At 35.0% G+C, this 22,060-nt stretch overlaps 2 protein-coding genes across 2 annotated transcripts in view; one reads left to right on the forward strand and one right to left on the reverse strand.

The window, feature by feature from the left end:
* Nucleotides 1-19,880, forward strand: part of LOC136348479 (Kv channel-interacting protein 4-like) — an 80,409-nt gene extending 60,529 nt beyond the window's left edge. Inside the window, exons 4-7 of the mRNA XM_066299325.1 lie at nucleotides 2,414-2,484; nucleotides 18,625-18,772; nucleotides 18,824-18,888; nucleotides 18,945-19,880. Coding sequence (XP_066155422.1) covers nucleotides 2,414-2,484; nucleotides 18,625-18,772; nucleotides 18,824-18,888; nucleotides 18,945-19,055 — 395 coding nt within the window. The 3' untranslated portion in view covers nucleotides 19,056-19,880. The remainder of the gene's footprint in view (nucleotides 1-2,413; nucleotides 2,485-18,624; nucleotides 18,773-18,823; nucleotides 18,889-18,944) is intronic.
* Nucleotides 19,881-20,131: 251 nt separating this feature from the next.
* Tapdelta (Translocon-associated protein delta) lies at nucleotides 20,132-21,201 on the reverse strand. The gene is made up of 2 exons (XM_066299326.1): nucleotides 20,731-21,201; nucleotides 20,132-20,647 (listed from the first exon to the last, which is right to left on the reverse strand). The coding sequence occupies exons 1-2, from the start codon at nucleotides 20,974-20,976 to the stop codon at nucleotides 20,387-20,389; spliced, it is 507 nt and encodes a 168-aa protein (XP_066155423.1). The 5' UTR covers nucleotides 20,977-21,201; the 3' UTR covers nucleotides 20,132-20,386.
* Nucleotides 21,202-22,060: the final 859 nt, after the last annotated feature.

The raw sequence follows: 22,060 nt of genomic DNA on the forward strand, positions 1-22,060 counted from the left end.
ACCGTTTTCGAAATATTTTTTTTCTTTTGACTGATTTGGCAACTAACAGCTCTAAATTGAAGAGCGCATATCTCTTCGGCTATCGCAGCTAGAGAGTTGAAATTCGAGCTACAGATTCTTATTGGTTATCTGTATCTTTTAATATTAAACATTTTTCGGATTTACATACAGGGCGTGGAAAAATTAGTGCGATATCAGAGGGATATAAATATGAGCATTAAATGAGAAACTTAAATAGAATGTCCTATGTTTTTGGATGGCATCTGAAAGATCAATAAATTCTCTATCGAAAAGTGTTATACATTAATATAATTGTTTTCAGTTGTTTTTGAGATATTGGCAAATATTTTTTTGTAAATTTTTTATAAAAATCTTCAGCAAAATCTCTAATTTTATTTATATTACGTAGATCTAGTTTAATTATAAAGGGTGTTACAATTTCGTTTATTTTACGTTGTTAATCTATAGCCTCCTCCTAACCGAATCAACTACTAAGTGGTGCCTTTTACTCTCAAAGATTTTAATATTTGTTTCGAAAACGGTTCATCATAGCTATGGCATACGATAGATAAACTGGGGTTTAAATCTTCCGGGAAATTCGAAAATATAATAAAGTACAGGGTGTGCCATTTAAAATAACAAAGTCGTCGTCAGTTGTACGTAGATCTGCCAACGTCGCGACGATACCAATATTTTAATTCGACAGATCAAACTCCACTACGTCAGTATCCAAAATTTCAGATCTCTAGCTATATTGGAACCCCGTAAACTTTTCATTGGACACTCACCGTGAATGACCCTGTATATTCGGTCGGGGACTTACGGGGCTATTCTGGTAATATACTACGTGACAAAGAAAGGTAAACACTCATTTAAAACAACTTTATTTTGATAATTTTTTGCATGTTGACTTATCTTAAAAAAAGAAAGAAATGATCAAAATTTCAAGTTTATCTGTTAATTTTTTTTAGTTCCTTAAAAAAATAAAATTTTGTTTAAACATTTTTGTTCACATTTGTATCGCAATTTTTGTGCAGTGTGTTCCAATCGGTCATAATTTTTACTCATTATGCCTAGAGTGCGTAGAATTGAACAGATCCGTCAGCTTAGTGACTTCGAGAGGGGGCGGATTGATGGGTTGCGCGAAGCAGGTCTGTCGGTCAGAGAAGTGTCTAGAAGAACTAACACATCCTTAGGAACCATAGTGCGGTGTTACCAGGCGTGGACTCAGGAAGGCCGCGGGCACAGAGCCGGAGGCACTGGGCGACTCAGAGGAACCACAGAGCGCGAACATCGTCGATTGCGACTTTTGACTCTTAGAGACCGATTTAACAGCAGTCGAGCTTTTGCAAATCAGTGGTTTGAAGAACATGGGAATAGGGTTGGTATGCGTGCAGTATATCGCTGAACACGAAGTTTTGGCCTTTTGCCCTATCGTCCGCATTGGGTGCTGCCTCTCACTCGCGAACATCGATCTAACCGCTTACAATGGTGTGGAGAGAGGATTCAGTGGGACCAAGAATGGACTCAGGTGATCTTTGGTGATGAATCCCGCTTCTGTCTGAGGATGAACGACGATCGGGCAAGGGTGAGAAGGCGACGGGGTGAAAGGCGCAATTCACAATTTGACAGAGAGCGTCACGTCCACCGTACTGTAGGCGTTATGGTATGGGGTGCTATCGCATATGGTAGCACGTCACCCCTAGTTTTCATTAGAGGCAACATGACTGCCCAACGCTATATCCAAGAAGTGTATATATTTTCGAACTATCCCGAACGCTATTTTCCAGCAAGACAATGCTAGACTTCATGTTGCTAGGCAAACAATAACGTTCGTGGATCAACATCAAATCAACCGTTTACCCTGGCCACCTCGATCGCCGGATCTGTCTCCTATTGAACATGTCTGGGACGTGATTGGCCGCAGACTGTTGAATTTACAGCACCCTCCACAGACTTTAGCAGCCCTTACTCATGAAGTTCAGATTGCCTGGAATGAGATACCTCAAGAAGACATTGACAATCTTATTAGATTCGAGCCCAGGCGTATCAATGGGTGTATAAGGAACCGCGGATGCTCAAGACACTATTGAAAAAAAAATGAAGTTCTTCCTCTGATCTTGCTGAAAATGTAATCATTGGGTAAGTATGTGGTACTGAACACGTACAAAAAAAATTATCAAAATAAAATTATCTTTAATGGGTGTTTAGCATTCTTTGTCACGCAGTGTATGTCACCTCTGAATATTCACAGCATGACATAACCTTTGGTCTGTTTTACCGGCAAAGGATCGAATAAATTAAGAGAACGTGTGCTAAAACAACAAAAGATCCTCCCTTATTTAAATTGGCACCTTCGTTTTGTTCTTCCTCAGCCTGTAACGTAACGCCGTTATTTTTCTTCTTGTTGTAGATGCCACGAATTATGCCCATTATGTTTTCAACACCATGAAACAGAAACAAACAGGCAAAATTAGCTTTGAGGTAAGTTCAAACTTGATAGTTAGAATTCCGGTCTTTTGTTTACGGAAATATTTACCGCAAAGCCGTTTTAACATTTTCATTCTTATTGTCGGAGAGGTGGAGCCGAAGTTATCGGTGATATCTCCGAACCATTAGGGAAACCGTTCACGGGGCATACATGTTTATGTTTTATTTTCGTTGTTTCAACCTACATAGCTGAAAACTCTCTTAACTATTTTCCGGAACTTCTATAAATCACATTACTTAATTCTAATAATGGCCTCCCAGCGGGTTTCCAAAACCATCCTAAAATGTCCCCTTTGTACGACCTGATAAACTTTCCCAACTATTGAAACAATTCATGGAGGCACCGAATTGAATATTTCTTTCTCCATTCGAGTCGTAAACTTCGCATTGGGATTTCGAATAATTTCCGAAATTGATCATTGCAAGCGTTAATGAGCCAATGAAGCGCGTTTTTCCAGTCACGTCTTTCAACTCGGAAAATCAACTTTTTGTATACCAAGTTAGTTAATAGAAAAGTTCTTGGTTAGTTCGCACATCGCCTGAAAAATGTAACAAAGTGCCGGATGTGGAATTATTCCATCCAGATCCAATTTGAAAAGCTTTTGATATGTAACCTCAATAAACTTGCATTCGGAGTTGCAGTCACCGACGCCAAAACACCATTTATCAATTGGGGAATTGATAAGGGCTGGAGCGATATAAAGGCCTTCTTGGGAGGAATATATCTAAATCAAAGCTGTCAAAACCGGGGATATATTGGACAAAATCATAATTTCTCTTGTCAACCTCAGCGACATAAAATACGCCGGAGCGAAATTATGTAGACGTCCTCTGATATAAGAGAAACAAATATTCTTTGGATGTGAATTCCCATTTAATGGATGATCTGAACGTGGCACGCAATGGGAGCAGTATAGAGCTCTGGCCACCGTAGATCAGTGTATAAAGGTAAATTATTACCACATCATGCCAAATCCTTTTTCCGCTACTTGAGAGATGCCCTTTACGACTAACTATCAAATCTTTGACGACACAGTTTTTGCTATTTAAAATTATTTTTCAAATTAACCCTTCAATTTTTTTAACGCCTTTTTGTTATTCTTTGTTTCATTCTCTATGGGATTGACGCCTTGCAAACAACCAGAAGGTGTTGGGCAGTACCGCTGCGCTCCTTCCCAGATATTTGAATGAATTAATTGCAAACAAAATTATTACCGTTATTTTGTATTGGGGCAACCTATGAACTTTTAAACAAGAGAACTAGAGGGCCCCAAAATTACATTAATTATCATACAGGGTTGCTCCCCAAGCCCGTCCGTCAAAAGTTTATTAGGATCTAAAAGCGATACGAATTCAAAAATTTTGAGTTAAATTGACTTCCATATGTACTATTTATTTAAAATATTTTCAACTTCCTGTCACTTCCGGTTTAACTGGAAATAGCTGTCAGCTCATTTCAAATGGGACGCCCAGTATATTATTCAGTTTTCTAATTCTACATAATATTTGAGGCACACACTCTATATATTAACCATTACTTAGTCCTTATCGTTTTGAGACATTCGACCTTACGTTAAAAATGCACCTCCGTAGTGACCAATTTTAATATGGGATACAGCCACAGTCATTAAGGCAACAATCTTCGTTTTTGCAAAATGTCAAAACTTAATCTTAAGTTTACACTTTTCCTATTTATGTGGCTTAATATTGTACGGGGTGTCCAAAATTCAGCTCTTAGAATTCACGTTTTTAAAGTTGCAAAAGTATTTTTCCAATAGGCCACGCTATAACTTTAAGCAGTATCGAGTACAGAATGGAATTCTCTATTGAACTGTGTTAAGGTCACCTATACCTATTCCAAACCAGTTTGGAAATAATTAAATTTTTGTGAAACTAGAAGTACATATTCATTTTAGTAAATTTTTCCTCTTCGCGTAGTTAATAAAGACTTTGGCGTATTTCCCCGCATCCCCGGAAAGTTTAACAACATCTGCAAAAAAGGATTAGGGAGTTTCAGTTTCGTCTACTCAACGAATTTCCAGAAGAGAAGGGCTAAATATAGGGCATTTACAGAACGTGGGTTTCAAATATTATATCCAATCTAAAAATAGAATAATATACTAGGTAAGTAGACAGCTATTTCCGATTAAGTTGGACGTGACTGGAAATTGAAAATATATATTTTTTAATAGTACACGTCGAAGTTAACTTAATTCCAAATTTTAAAATTCTTATCACTTTTAGATCCTAGTAAGGTTTTAAGGAACGGGTAGAGTGAATAACCCTGTGCAGAGAACTTTATAAGCAAAATATATACAGGGTGAGTCGGGAGGATCGTGCCAAACTTCAGGAGCGTTTTGTACATGAAAAATAAATGTAAAAAAACCCAAATGTTGTTATCCGATTTTCGTTTGTTTACAAGTTATAGCGTAAATAAAATTAAAACATAAAATTTAAAAAATTTTTAAATTTCATAAGAAATTCCATATATACAATGATCAAACGCCAAAACTTGTATCAAATCAACTTTAGGGAATGATGAAATGACTTATATCAAAAAGTTCTCATTCCTCATCGAATAAGATGAAGAATTTTGAGAGTTTTTGATTTTTCACTTTTTTTTCTACTTTTTATAATGGTTTTTTTTAGGTTTTGAAGACGGCGACAAATTTAGTATCGAAATATTGACAAAGGTTTTCTTGCGAGCTCTTAGCAAAGGTTGAACGCTAGTCTCAGTATTGTGTGAGAAAAGTGCGCAACTCAATCCCTATTTGTATGTGAGACATTGTGCCCCAACAGAATAAAAGAAAAAATGAACACTCCGCCTCAAAATTCAATAGAACACATTTATCCAATTATTCCATATCCAAATAATTTGAAACCCATCTGAAAACGTTTTGACTTTTGAATTTGATCACGTAATCCCGTTTTCGATTCGTTACAATCTCGTTTTAGCTTCTAGATCTATTCATCAATTTTCGGGCTCCCATCGGGATTGAAATAGCGTAAAGACTTTCAAATTAAAGCGGTAGAAAAGTCAGGAAAAATGTGAAAATTAAAATTTTTATTAAGTTAAAGTTTCTATACTTATTAAGTATCTGTATACCCCAGAATAAGCTTTACGAGTGCATCTCTCCATGGTCTCGAGCTAAATAATACACGAAAGTTGACATTTTTACACAATTAGTAAATTTTATTCATAAATTTGATATTCCCGAGCTTCTTTAGTCTACCACAATTTTTAAATGTAGTAATAATACCGAGTGCTTCAAAACTATGGGATCAAACTTCTGGGGATTGTTCAAAGCGACAATACAACACATCTGACTATAAGAACCCGTGTCGGCAAATGTCTCCCTGAGGTGTTGAGGCTTTATGATGCTTTAAGACACTTACAAGTAAAAATGTTTTTATCGAATTTTAGTATGCTTCATTTTAATTTATTTGTACAAAAAAACACTACAGTAATTTTTCAAAATGTCATCGTCAATCTTCATTTCACCTGTTTATACGACGTACATGGTTTCTACGAACTTGGCTAAAAATTTTATAGTCGTTTTAAACGACTTCAAATGTCACAGCGATTCGTGCATTCAGATTTTGCTCTGTTTCTACTAATGCTTCATAAACCAGAGACTTCATATGTCTCCGCAGAAAAAAATCTGAAGGTGTTAGATCGGGTGAATTGAAGGGCCACGGTACTAAAGCACTTCTGCCGATCCAACCTTATCCGAATTGACGATTCGAATGCTGACGGGTTTAAACAGAAAACTGTGCAGACACACCATCATGTTGCAGCTACATTTGATGCCGGACGGTGCAGGTCGTCTTGTGGAAAACGCCGGACAAAGTCGAACTATTGGCTGGAAATTGATTGGAGTCAAACCTTGAAAGTTTTGTAAATGGTACAGATGAAGTTGTTGTTAATGTAAAATCCGCCAAATGGAAACGTGAATCGCATCCATACCTCGCGCTACTTGAGGGGTGCTAGTCGAAGGTCCATCTGCAACTCTGTAAAGAATCATTTCATCAAAATGAATCTTTCTTACTGTTCTTTTTAAATCAGTATCGTGCATATTAAGTTTCAGAGTGCCAGTTTTGGTAAGTGGTTGAAGAATTACAATTAACTTTTTATACCCAGGGTATTGCCTGATGGGACAGTGTTCTTGATGAAGCGGTGCAGTAGCTTTTGCGTTGCAATTCACTTCTCTATATGTTAGATGCATATCTACCAGTTCTTGATTGGAGTAGTTCTCCATAAAGATCAATAACTTTTCAAAATTAACGAGTGAATGTGTCAAATTAACGATCAAGAATTTCTGTTATCAGTTTTGGCTAAAATAAACATTTAACGAAAAGTACTTAACAGGTACATTCAAATTCTAGAACGACATTTTGAACAATTTCTGTAGGGTTATTTTTTATAAACAAATTAAAATAAAATGCACTAAAACTCGATAAAACACATTTTTGCACATAACTATCTTAAAGCATCACAAATTTGTAGCGACTTAGGGGGACCATTGCGGTCATCAGTTCCTATACTCAGATACCTTGTATTGTCGCACTAAGCATTCCTCAGAAGTTTCGTCTCACAGTTCTGAAACACCCTGCATTCAAGGAATCCATAAAAACACGTCTTATCAACGATCTAGAAGAACTGGATGTAGCAAGCAGATGGAGATCATTCGTAGTCCAAAGCATGTCATACGTAGCATTGAGGTGCATGATAAGACATGCGTCATGATACCATTACTTCCTCCGATTTCGCAACCATGGATTAGTGTCTCATTTCTCGAAACGGTAAAAAGTCACTACATCCAGTTCTTTTAGTTCATTGATCCGCATTTGAGCGAATTCCAAATCTTTTTCAACTTCCGCATTAGTCCTCATTTAGATTACTTCTAGAGCTCATTGCACCATAATTATCGTATTCATAAATAATAATTTGCTATTTAAAGCATTTTCTTTCGATTAATAAACTTGAACCGATTTTTTTTTTTTTTATTTAAAATAAGTTTTAAATGGTTATAAAATCCTTTACAAATCTTATCAAATTCGCCAAACATATTTTGATCCATATCGTAAAAATAATCCATTGTTCTCAGAGAAACTCTCGTCTTGAATAGAATTAACCTAAAATTCCAACATTAAGTCACTTTTGGAATTTCGCCCCTTGGGGCACAATCGCGCGTAAAATACTAATGCACTACCCCACATCTTAAAACTCTTGGAGTATAATGCTCAGATGATGTTTTGGGAGTGTTATTCTCCAAGAATTTTAATATGTAGTTTAGCACGTTTAAATTTTAACTATCTATTTTCTGAACGATGTCTTTCGGGGCAAACCTCTAATAACTCAACCAATAAAAAGATTTTAAGACTCAGACTTAGAATTTTAACTTCATTTAGTTTTATCATTGCTCTAAGGCTTTAAAAAAAAACATTATTAAGGTTATGAGGTCCTAAAACTAGTTTAAAAAGGGCGTTGAAAATTTTTAAAGTGCTTGAAGGGATATAAAAATAAGTGGTCGGAATAGTTACTTTTATATTTCATTCCTGAAAGCTCTTTATTTATGGCCTATTATAAAGCTCAAGTTGTTACTTATGAGTTTAATTTATGATTAATCAATTCGGTATCGTGGCGATATATTTTTTAGAAAATTGTCAATTTCTAGGTTTGAATTTCAAAGGGCGATTCACCCTATTTGAGGAATTTTTACGTTCCAATAATCTTATTTTCAATGCCACGTGTAGAAAGGCATGTGACCACGCTGCGTCTTTTACCCACGCGTCAAATTTTCTTAAAAATAAAATCATTTCATTTCCCAAATAACCAGATGAAAAAAAAATGCTGCAGACCAAAGTTCTCGGACGGTTTTTTAATTTTGTGTGGGAAATAAACCTAAATAATTTTTTGTAGCGTGTGCCTCAGGTGATATGAGAAATAGAGAGGTAATTGATTTTCAACTAAAATTACATTAAAAATTAGTCTTTTATCAAGCAAGAAATAAAAACATATATTAATTAAAACATTTCTTTTCCAACTATAAGGCAGGTAATGAAAATGGGAAAAAGAAACCGTTTTTTCATGGAATTAAATCGAAAACGCGCATCCACCATTTCGTCAGGTTTAACGGCAAGATTTTTCGTCCACGAAGCTGAAGGACGAATTTAGGCTTCATAAAATTGACTATCTCACTGGCTGGACGCACATGAAAACGCTGTAAGCATAAAATTGATTTAAACTAATTCCGGCCGTTGTAAAGAAGGTACAACCTAACGACTGTGTAACGTAGCGGCCTACAATATTAAAGAAATTCTAGGGGATTTCCCCATTGTAATATCTTAATTTTTTTATGCTACGCGTAAAAAGTGAGCAGACGTTAAATTGCGGCCTACCGAGTTTTTTCGCTGGAGGTTGTGTAAAATTTACTCCTTTGCCGATTCTACTGGACTAATAAGCTCGCCCTACAACGCCCCAAAAGGAAACGTATTCCCAATTACCTGGGATTTAAGACCTGAAATAATAAATGTATTCATTAGAGTCTAACTGGAATCTATTCGAACATAATTTATTCAATTTAATAATTGCACCTTGAAGTGTAGCTCGTGCTTGGGATTTGGTGGGTGTATTGAATGCTCTTAAACGTATTGTGATTTAATTGCTCCCTGGTACTCCAGCGATAACCGGTTACACGACATCTGTTACATTGTTTCGAACATAATTCCTGGTTGTATGATACACCCAGGTTCATATTTTTGATATATGTCCCAACAATAGCTCAAGTCTGCATAAGAACGAGGGGAAAATTTGGACAGGTTTAAAGAAAACCGAATAAGCTTTACTATTCGGGGCTTAAACGTGATGGAGGCTTAAGAAAAAGCGGAGATTGTCATATGTGACCTATTTTCGACTTGACAGTTTCGTCTAAGTGAAATCAAATAATATCCTTAAAGCGTTGTTTGAAAAGTTTACACCGCAAAGTACAGATTAATAGCAAAACTTTGCCGAAGCTGGACGAGAAATAAACTCTCTCTTGGGTAAATCTCATTTTTCTCTCTTTCAAGCTGTGTTTCAGCAACAGAGGCAAATTAATTATTCTAGCACTCGACAGTGCCGTATCAAAGCTTACCTAATAAAACTCCATAGCGTAAATAAATTTGAACATGCAATGAAAGGTTCGTTAATTGCTATTAAATTAATGAGTCCCTAAGCAGGCATAAATGTATGAACTGAGTCTCATTATGGGTTCCAATCGGTGCACGGCAAGGAAGAACTTAACATTGATGTTTCTTTACTTTATCGATGTTTCAAGCGTAATTAAAGAGAAATTCAACGATGCATATATACATAGACTAAATCTCCGGATTTTAATTTAAATCCATGCTGGAAATTCACCAAAGCTTATTCGTTATTAGCCCATACTCCCTGCGGCGTATATATTATGATAATCTAATCCAGGCCTAACATAAAATAGTGCCGTTTTTAATTAAAACAGCATCAAGTAGGTTTTTCCCCTTTTTCTAGGTTGGAAATAAACCTCCGGTTAAATCACGACTTATTTCACTGCCTCTTTCACTATAAATAAAAGTCAGCCTTTGTAATTCAGCGCATTATGAGGGCTTTCTAACTGTGCACATGGTTAATACAGATTATGAACTTAATGGGTCTCATGTTCTTTTAATTTATGGGTCGCCAAGGAAATGACCGTCCAATACTGCTTTCTTCATAGCATGGCTTCAAATGATAAGTGCCAAAAAGTGTTCTGTAACTTATTACGTTTCCTCTCTGACCCCATATTACGTTTTTGGCACCCCATTTGGCGCCCCTTTCATTATAGACCTACTTTGAGAAGTTCTAACCACAGGTTGCTCCATTATTTAAGGATTGACTAAACTTGAAAAACTTTTTCCATATATTGGAGCAAGGAAATTAATTTTATTCCTAATTGAAAATGCGATTTTTGTTGATTCATACATTTGTTTTGCCAAAAGTGGGGGCGCAGTGCAGAGTCCATTTTAGAGTGGCATTTACACCTTTCTTGGATGCTTTCAAATTTTGTAACACGGGCATAATTTTTGCATTAGCTTGGGAACCATTTAAGACCTACTGGAGAGATGTGCGGTATGTTCATTGGAAAACTTGCCACCCCCAAATATCGTAAGAACGGAAGTACATACGAAGGTACTGAACTGGTTATCCAGGTTGCGGGGAAAACACTTTTAACATTGTCTGCGTAAACCTAATTGCCACGCCTTGTCAACCCGCTACCCCTATTTGAAAATTTTAAACGGCACCCCCCACTGAGTCGATCTTCATGTTAAAGGTAATCAAAAGAAGAAAATCTCAGTGCGTTAATATGCTCGATTTGTCAAAGCGTTTTCAAAAAATTCAGTAAAAACTGACACCAAGATTTCGCATACATGCAATAGATTTTCGAATTTTTAATTTTTTTTTGTGACATTTTTGTAAGTCTTGCAGGAAGCAACTACATATTTAGAGTAATTTGAGGATTTTTCTGAACTGGCCTGAGAAACGTTTTCGAAATTGTGTTACTTTTTCAATATGTTTCGGTTATGCGTAAAGCTGATTGTTATCCTCAATGAAATCTGGAAGTGTTCGCGCATTCCGTCTCTGCACTTGATAAAGCCACAATTTCATGACTATTGCACCCTTCTAGGTGTTTCGCATTAGAAATCTAAATGACAAGTATCCTAGAATTCCATTCTTAGCTCAGAATAAATACAATAAATAGTTTTCTGGCCTTCGCTAGCAATGTTCTGTTGAACCTTTCCGCCGATGTGAGCAGGTCCCCTTCTAATCTCCATCATGTATGAACCATGCTTCTGACATAATGGCATTAGCACGTGTAAAATTTTTGCTGAAGTGCGGAACATACAGGACATTGTTCAAAACACATTTGCCATCAATTTTTCCGTTTCTTGGACTTTCATTATTCTACATCGTTATGTCACAGTTACATTCCATATCGATATGTCACTTCTTTGTCCAGATACAGACCCGTTGGGTTTTCGAAAATAACCCTCTTCTTCTTTATAATTTGATTCATTACGAATTTTACAGCCGACATTATCTTAGCAGTTCTTAACAGTTTGCAGCATTATTCTCTGCAGTTTTCCACAGTTAGAAAACATTGCTGATTTTTAAAAAGATTGCTGATTATAATTAGTTCCCGAAGTATTTCGTAACTTTCCCGGCCACTTTACGCAAGCTTTTAGAATTGTTTATCCACTTTTCTGGACAATTATGTATTTTCAGATTAAGATTTTTTCAAAGTGTCAGAAATTCTTTCACCTTCTTCATCTCTGAGCACTGCAATATGTACGAGGTAAACTCCCTTAGTTTCAGATGCATTGGAATTTGTTGTTTCTAACTTCAGAGTAAACAAACATTCGGAGCGATGGGTGCGCGTTTGAGTAAATTAATTAAATTTCGATGATGATGTTTTTCATATAGAACTTAGCCCCCCGGCTACCGGTAACTGGAAAAGTCATTAAATAAACTTCCCGACAATGCCAGACTTTCACGGATAAGACTTCAAGAGAAGTTTACGATATTAACATTCCATTTGAGGTGCCCTAGTCATTTACTGTCTTATGCAATTCACGTAGAATCTTCGTTTTAAGTGTCTATTAAGAACTGCCCTAATAATGCATAAAAGTATTACCGTGGTTCCTTCGAACAAATCTGGTCAAGTCCTGCCGATAATGTTTTTAACTCTGGACGTTATTTATTCCCACATCAGTCAGAACAAAAATAGACCGATGTGAGGGTTAAAAATAAATTTGAATAATCGATTTAACCGAGGTAAAGTAATGCAATTTCAAACAACCCGCCTGTGATTAAATCAAACGGACAAGCATGACCAATAAAAAGGAAAGAGTGTTGTTAATCATGCCGTAATCCGGCACCTGAAAAATATGAATGATTTCATTAAATATCCAATTTAAGCCGTTTCCCGCCAGAATTGAAAGTAAAATCAAGAGCATTTTAACTAAAAAAAGAAAAATGTTTTCCCATCATTTTACTTTGTGCCTTTTTTAGTAAACACCCTTTAGCTATGTGAATATTTTTGTGGCTCTTAAAGCAAAAGAACAATATCACAAGTGTTTTCCGCGGCGAACACTTTCCTATTCGTAGTACACGTACAAAGTAAACGTGCGATGCTTTGAAACATGTCGGTGGGAAAAAGTATCCCAGCCTATATGTTGTGTATCTATTTATACAGGGTGGTCCAACGAAAACTTTGCACCTCGATTTTTAGTACTGAAAAAGCGTAAGAACGCCCACAGGCAATTTCCATTGTATTTTAAACGATTCAACTCCAACCCCATACACGAGGGCGGCAGTTACCCCTAAAATTTCTAATAAAAAAAAGGTAATATCTCGTTTTTATGGTAGTTGCACTTTGATTATAACCTCAAAGTTTAAAGTCCACTGTTACTGTCATTATCCCTGTTGACATGACAGCTTGTCAAAGTCTGTAGAGAAAAAAGTCTTTAGATTGACGATTAATTTTCCATAACGAAAGCTGCAGACTTCAAAATGAAGGTGGATAGACCTTTCAAGGTGAGGTATGAGGGAATGGTTTTGATGGAGGTAAATTTTATCCCTACTCGTGTAATTCATGAATGCCAACCAGTTACATCTCAAACGTCACGTAACGTATGACGACGCTTTGAACAAAATTTACTTTATCGCACGGAAGTAAATGGCGGTCGTCTCCAATATTCAATAAATTGTTCATAAAAGTAATGTAAATAATTTTTTTTTATTTACTCGCCTTTTTAAAGAAAAAAATTACCAATAAAGAAACGTACCCTTTTAAATTTCCGAGGTGAAACTCACCTCCGTCAAAACGATTCAGCAATAACTCACTTTTAAAGGTCTTTCGACCCTCATTTTTAAGTCCGCAGCTCTTACTGTGATAAATTAATTAAAAACTAAAAGCTTTTTTCCCCACAGAATTTGACAAGCTGTTATATCAACAGGAATAATGGCAGTGACTTCAAACTTGGAGGTTACAATCAAGGTACAACTACCTTTAAAATGAGGTATCACTCAATACCCCTTCCTCTTGGAAATTTTTGACTGTAACTGTCACTCCCGTTCACGTGTTGAAGTTGAAGGGCTGAAAATACAATAAAAAATCTCCGGGTCAGAGCGTGTTTACACCTTTCCATTTAAAATACTGAAAATCCAGATGCAAAGTTTTCGTTGGGCCACCCTGTATGTTTAAGCATCTTCTCGATAAATGTGTAAACAAGCCGAAATTAAATTTCCACCTTAAAGTTATTTGCTGAAAGGAAGATATTAGTAGAAGCGCAAGTCTAGCTCCTTGCACCCAATATGTCTGTATACAGCGTGTCCCAGAAATATTGGTACAAAGGAGTATAGTGTGATAACGGAGAAAAAGTTTGAGTAAAAAAATTTCTTGTTTTCATTCTACGGGATGTCAACGTATAAGTCTCACAGTTTCTGATTTACATATTTGAAATTGCTCGTATATGGGTTTTATGATAAATTCGTTTAAAATATCTGTTTCAAGCCTAATCTAGACTAATCAGAATTTTTCTACATCAAAAAGGTATTCTACAAAATAACTCTTTTCTCTAAGCAATTGAAGTTTCAAATTTGAGAGATTTGAGAAAATCGAATTCATTGCGTGTTAGGACACAATTTAGACATCTGTAGCTAATGTGTCCTTTATTTAACGAAATGAATAATATCTTTGGTTGAATTAATGGCCTTACTTACATCTTCTCATATTTCCAAGTGTCAAAAAAACAATTTTGTCCACGCCTTGAAAAGGGTTTGGTTATTGTTTCTGATTGTATTTGCATCTTCTTGACTATTATCCCATAACTCTTTCTGCTGTTAGGTACGGATTTGTATACCAATGGCTTCAAAAAAATCCAAAAAACGAAATCTAATGGGTATAACTCGGGACTTCCTGGTGGCCACAGATTTTCCCTACTCCGACCAATCCATCGATGTGGAAAATTCATTATCGAGCACTCCTTTGCATGTATAAGGTGACGAGCCGGAGCGCCTTCTTACATAAACCTAAAACATTGTGTTAAGGCTAGAAGAACTAGAGGAATCCTTCAAAACTAGAGGTAAGTCGTTTCTCAAGAAGGTCAAGTATCGCTCCCCGTGCAGTTTGAAATCTATAACTGTAAATCAAGCACTGTTATACTTATTTCCAATTTACAAAATTGAAAAAATTACATTCAAACCCTATAGAATGAAAACAAGTAACTTTTGCACGAGGCAAGTTTATCTCAATCGCTGCATCTTTTTACCCTCTAGCAGCAAATACTTATTTGTACAATTGTTTCTGGGACACCTTTTATAAGTAAGCTTGCGCCTCAGGCGATACATCATATTTAAGGTCCAGTCTCGGGTTTAGGGTGTAACGTCCAATCACGTGTCTGACATGATTGCCATTTAAGGTAGAAAAATACTTTACATAACAAACATTTGCCCTATACCCTTTTCCAATCATAGGGGATTATAAGCAGGCCTTATCTAGGAAGCGTGAAGTCCGTTGGGGCTTTTATACTGATTAGACCTATACTATACTCCATTAATTATAAACGAAGAACAGATTAAACGCTATAACCGCGTCTATAAAAGTCACTACTGTAGCATAAGGCAATTTCCTAAATGTAGAGGCTATTCTTGCCAAACGTGTAAAATTACCATCAACAAAGGACTTTCATACTTTTTATTTCTCAACAGTCGAAACATCGCTCAAATGCGTTAGAGTATTCGAATTATCTCTGCTGAATTGTGGACAATTCAGATAACAGCTCGAAGCAAATATGCAAACTATTTAATAACCCCAAAGGGGAACGATTTGTAATACTTATCATTTGGTTGCTTTAGGTCTTATGCTAACCGCGGTTAAACGGGGCATAAGCTCGAGCCAAAAAATGACTCGTCAAATCTGTTAAAAAGTGATTTAAAGGCATATTTCGCCCGGAAAACTGAATGAAAAGAGGAACTGATTTAGTAAAACATACGCGAAATGATGATACTGTCAGCACATGGGAGGTATATTATTTTTTACGTCGTGCCTGGAGCCAGTTTTCATACAGGGAGATCCCATTTCGACAGTATACATATATTTACACGCTGACTGTTTTTCCAGTTTACGTTCATGGTGATTCTATTTGAAGTAGGTAAACAGATCCACACTGGGATTTATGTGACACTGTCTTGAATTAATTTCCATTATAATTCCGAGGAAAATCCCCACGCTTCTGTCTTAAGAAACCTGCGCAATCCCAAAATTTCAATTTTTCAGAAAATTTCAAAATCGTCATTATAATTACAAAATCGTTTAAAAATTCACCAATTACTGTAAAATTTCTCTCCCAAATTTAACCATCCTGGCAGCGATGTGACGTAAACAATACGTTTTTTTGTAACTTTTATTCAGATGCCCCAATACCAAATAGGAATTTTTTAACTATGGAATCTAATATCATGTAAATATAGGATCCTGCAATACTGCGTCAAACTTCCTTGGCTTCTATACCAGTAAAGGTGACAATTTTTCTCTTCCGCAGGATTACACGACACAGAAAGGATTGTTCCGGAATGATTTTCTAATGTACAATGTAACCCCAAAAAGAGCGACAATATACAGTTTCGTTACTTTAAATGTAATCCGCCATTTTGTTCTTCAGAATTTTAGTTAATTTTTTAGCTCAGTTTATGTAAGGTGTTTTATCTTTCAAACTTATCGTTTCTGAGTTGTTTGAAAAATTTTGAAAATTTTGACAGCTGCAAGGTTCTACGAAATTCGATATTGTGCGCTAACGGCTGTGAAGTTCAGAATCAGTCTGCTGAAGCTCAAAGAGGACGTAGTGAGTTAAGATATGACATATTTTAACTTTTTAAAAGTTCTCCACAACCGCCGGACCAAGCTTCTGAAGTTGTGCAACTTCAAACCTCATTTACTTATTTCAAATGGAATGCCCCAATTTTCTTGACGGCATCGTATTCAGAATTTAAAAATCTAGAATTTTTTTTAACATTGCCCTATCACTAATCCCAGCCATTTCTGAGTTCCCGAAAATTGCCCCGTTTTGGCTTCTAATTTTTCGGTAGTCATATCGTCTCGCTTCTGACAGTTTGTTTTCTTTCCTATTTTTCGCAACTAACACTTCGAGTTTGCTGAAATTTTCCTCACTTTCTCCCAAAACAAAATCATATTAATCAATTCTTCTTTTGAAAAATTCATTATTTTAAATAATAATATTCACTAATTTTGAAGGTAAATACAAATAAAAATCTGAAAACTCGGAAACTATTTATTGTCTTATATCCATGACAATCATAAACTGCAAATTGTGATAAGCGTACTTCATAAGATAGAGAAAACATTAGAAAGTGATGAAAAAGTTCGAAAAGATATTAGTTAAAATGACATTTTTCATGACTATCGAAAAGAGACTATTTTCGAGAATTTAAAAATGGTTAGGTTTACGGATAGACTAATGTTAACAAAAGTTCTAGGTTTTTGAATTCTGAATACGATGTCACCGTAAGGAATTTTATATGAAATAAGCAAACCATAATAGTTATTTATATTATATGTATTATAAAGCCACGCAACATCGGTGGCTTATTTCGGCGCTTGTGGAAGACTTTTTTTTTATTAAAACACGTCAAAACGTAGCTTTTGAGGTACTCTTTAGACCTCAGAAGACTGTTTCGAAATTCACAGCGATTAGCGCATAATAATTACATATTAGAATTCGGTGGAAACTTGCTGCTGTCAAATTGTTAACATTTTTTCGAATAATTCGGAAATGGAAAATTTTAAAGATAAGATACGTTACATAAGCGGATTTTAAAAGTTAATGAAAACTCAGAAAATAACAAAAAACATTAAAGGATTCCATTTAAAAATCCGAAATTGTACATCGTCACACTTTTTGGGGTTACCCTGTACATTAGAAATAATTTCTGGAACTACGCCTTCATGTATTGTGCAATAATGGAGAATAAAAAAAATTAACTTTATTGGTATAGAAGCTAAAGAATTCTGATGCACTATTGCAGAACACCGTAAAATATCATATAAGATAAAAATTATATATATATATATATATCATATAAAGAAATATTGATCTAAAGTTAATTTTAGACAACTCGATACGAAACCTTTTCTTCGAATTTTTTCTGTTTTCGACGAGACATTCGATTGGATAGCTCAACATTCACAGGCTCTACCTGTTTATGGATGCAAGAAATCCAATCTCACGTTCTGACATCCCCATAATGGTATTCGAGCCAGGATCTTGTTAACAAAACCTTACAAACATAATGCCAATTCAAATTCCTCCCCTTTTAGAAGGCGATTCTTAGAACACCGGCTTATTGTCTCCAGGATAAATGTTAGGTTGGTCCCTATGTATTGTCCTGTCAAAAGCGAAGAGAGCTCGTTTACCTAGAACATTCCACCCGAAAAGGAAATTATTGGAAAATTCCTAACACAATAAAATGTCTTGTTCCTGGAATATATCGCATCCCGTTGGTTAAACTTCTTTCCCCCACTACCCTCTCGAAACTCGGGCTGAGGATAATAAATTTCCACCCCGAGGCATGAGGCGTTTACAGGTGTAATTTAAATTGGAAAAACATGAAACGACAATTTATCTTTTGAAATAACCCCCTATCAGATGGCTCAAGAGCCCTCTCGTCTTTGGAATGAACCCCCTATCATAGTCTCAAGAGTTTCCAATACTAATAAATACTGAGGGCTGCCATAAATATCAACAACTTATTATTGTAAAACTGCTTTAACTTCTCCAATTTGATGAAAGGCACATTTCATGAAATATTTAACGTCGGCGTAAATTAGGATATTGGCTGGGGATCATTCAGCGTGATGTCTTAAACTTGTGAAAACTTCAGTAAAACGACAATATTAAGAAAATAACAAAAGCTTCATCGAATTATTTTCGTAAATTTGACGCCAAATTAACTATCGATTAATCTATTTTTAACTCAGCGCATTAAATAATAAACAACAAGTTTCGGTCATGACAATAGTGCTAGACCGACGTCTTTTCAAACAAATCGCTTTGCAGGACTTCCTGAACATTCTTTCCAAAGTCTCAAGAGGAACTATTCAAGAGAAACTCCAATGGGTTTTCGGATTGTATGACTTGAATGGGGATGGCTTGATAAGCAAATCTGAAATGGTGGATGTTGTTAGCAGTATCTATGAAATGCTGGGTAAGAAAATGATGTGGAAAAATATTTTCATGTTGATAAAACAATCTCTAGGTCGTGCCACTCAACCAGCAGTAGAAGACAATTCTGCAAAAGAACATGTTGAAAGAATTTTTCATGTAAGTTTATAATGCTTTTGTTAAAAATATCCTTCTACTTAGTAAACTTTTTTAAGCTGATAGATACAAATAAAGACGGAGTCATCACCATCGAAGAACTCATCAACTGGGTGTCCAGGGATGAAAGATTTCTCAAATCTTTGGAAACTTTAGATACCGTATTGTGATCATTTTCGTACCTAACCGAAATCTATTTGAATCGTACCAATTTACCTGTGACCATTTCTAGCTTTAGACTTTAGGTATGTTGCAGCCATTGATATAACTATAGTGTTCTTATATATTTCACTAGTGTACAGTGTTGCTAAAAGTACAATTTCATTTATTTATTAATTAGATAAGTAATTATTTCTAATTTCAATGTAAATGTACCGTTATCTTATTTGTACCCTCTAAATGGTTAACTGTTAGACTCCTGTTATTATTCTAAAATAATATTTAAGCGTAAGCGAACATTGTGCAGGGTGACCATAGATGTAAATTTCAAATTTAAGTGTTATAGGTAACTTAATAGACACACCTAATTATAAACTTTGAGTGTTAATGATAGCTGTTCTAGGCTACTAAATTCTAAATTATTTTATGCACCATAATGAACAGAAGATTCCTCGATAAACTGATACAGGTGTTGATACACAAATATTGCTTACAAACTCCTTAGATTAATCTAATGTTGCCAATTTGTCAGGAAATGTTTCAAAATGCATTTGAAATAATATTAGACATACTCTTTACTGTTACATAAACTTTTTTAATATAAATTTTGAGAAAGTTAAGAATCTTTTTTTAAGTATTAATACATTCAAGTATTGCTGATTTACATACTTAATTAAGAATTATGAATTTACTAACACTTACACCATGCTACAGAGTTGTTGTAAAATTTAAATGCTATAGTTTATATACTATGGCTATGCAATTTAAGTTCTACAGCTTTGATTCCTCACTCTGTATATAAACTATATTTCTTCAATAAAATTCCTGTTATTTAATCTTAGATTATTACTTCACATTCCAAAGGTACCAGGGTGATCTAAAAGTTGGAATTCCATCTATCAGCAAATACATATGGCAAACACAAGTACTTTTTTCTTTTGACACATTAAGCATTGTGGAATACTGATAATAATTGAAATGGAGAGTATTAAAGTTTTACCTAAAAAATTAAAATTTAGTAACTCCTGTAAAATCTCGGTAGATCTTTGAAAAAAATTTATAGGTGTGGATAACTAATGGATACATCTAATAGAAAAATAGTCTTGTATATTATACATTTAAATTATTTATTGCTAAGAGCTTAACAATAAAATTGTTACTTTGTTAGGCAAATCATTTTTACTTCATGATTAAATTAATTTACAAAAAACAAATAAATACTAAATGACAATGATTCTAACAATCAAAGCAAGAGCAAATTCAAACTACAGCTATCTACATATACAATAAATCCTTAGTAAACAAAGAATTGACACCACCCCCATATATAGCATTTCAATATTTAAGACACAATTTTTGCCTTTGTGGAAATTGCAAAATAAGACACAAGCAAAGAAATAATAACTGCAACAAATTCACTCCTTAACCAGGGACCATTATAGGCTCCTGAATGATTAATTGTAACAGTGAAGAACTCAGGCACTGAAGAAATTGGTTCACTTGCTCTAAGAGCTTTGCGAATAGCTGCATAACCTTCTTCATCAAATATGCGGATATTATATTGCCCTTTTTTGGCTGTTTTGCTATCTTCCGTCCAGCTCACCTACAAAAGATGTTGATGATGAATAGGAAAACACAATACAACATATGGCAAAAGGGTTATACTATACTACTTTTGAAGTTTACCTGGAAGATATTATCTCCAACAACTGCTACAGGCACTATGGAATGATCCTGCAACTCAGCATATAAACTGGAAACTGCTCCGGAACTGCATGTTACTTGAAATTCGGAAATAAACCCAATATGGGCAACAATTGTGGCATCCTGCGTTGTGAAAGATTTTGAGGTTACTTGGGGGTTTATGCAGGCTGTACTGCGCCCAGTAAGCACACCTATCAGCAGCGTTGCTAAAATTATTTGTTGGGTCATCCTGAGAGTGTTGCACAGAAACTAAAGCAGGATTAAAACAATTTTCAGTCAACAATTTAATTTTTAGTGCGCCACGTAAAAGTTAAGTGTTGGAAGTGAAATTTTGTTGACACCATAGAAAACAATGTTGCCACATGTACTATAACCTAAAGAATACATTACATATTTTCAATTAAATGGCTAAAGAAGAAACTATGTGAGTAATTTTGTGTTTTATCTGATTGGCTAAAGGTATCATTTAGGGTATATATTTAAAATTAAATTATATTAAATTAAATAATTTGCAAAAGCTGGTATACGAATATTTGGCATATGGCAACGCCGCAAGCCAACTCATCGTTTGGAGCTACATCATATGTCAGTCCGACACGTGTTTACTGGTAATGGAGCATATATCGAAAAATTTAGATTGTCGATTAACAATATTACCATGTCGATATATTATCGTTCATGCAAGGCAAGAAATATACTTTCCTAAATTTCCTTATCAGGATTCTTAATTTAATATAGTCACTTAGAGATGTTTTATGTTTCTTATCGTCATAAATGAGTTAAATACAGAGTATCTATGGAACTTCTAATATTCTAAGAAGGGCTGATGTCGACAATGTAGAAATTATTTGATTTTTGGTATTAAAATAATATATAAGAGTATATCTACTTAAAGATAAAAATATTTGTTCTAATGAACACGTCTACATCCATTAAGATCATGAAAGTAAATTTCGAAACTTTAGTTTTACACATTAATGTCGTTCAATCAAGACAGATTAAGTAATTTTATAGATACAGAGTATTAATATTGATGAATACCTACTTAAGGATCGCGAAGGGAAGTCTGCTGACTTAAAAAAAACATTGGAAATATGTAAATCAACCATTTCAAATGAAATGAGATTTTCTGTAACCAACTACATAAATTTGGTGAATTAAGCGAATGTGTAACTACTTATACATAATGTCTTCTGCTTTCCAGAGTGATGAGTATCAAGTCACTTTACTTAAAACTTTTTTATTTTGACAATAGTTGTTAATGTAATGCGCTTAATATTCTCCCTTGGAAAATTTCTTAAGGAGTGGCTTA

The sequence above is a fragment of the Euwallacea fornicatus genome, chromosome 33 (genome assembly GCF_040115645.1).
Source record: "Euwallacea fornicatus isolate EFF26 chromosome 33, ASM4011564v1, whole genome shotgun sequence".
Classification (NCBI taxonomy): domain Eukaryota; kingdom Metazoa; phylum Arthropoda; class Insecta; order Coleoptera; family Curculionidae; genus Euwallacea; species Euwallacea fornicatus.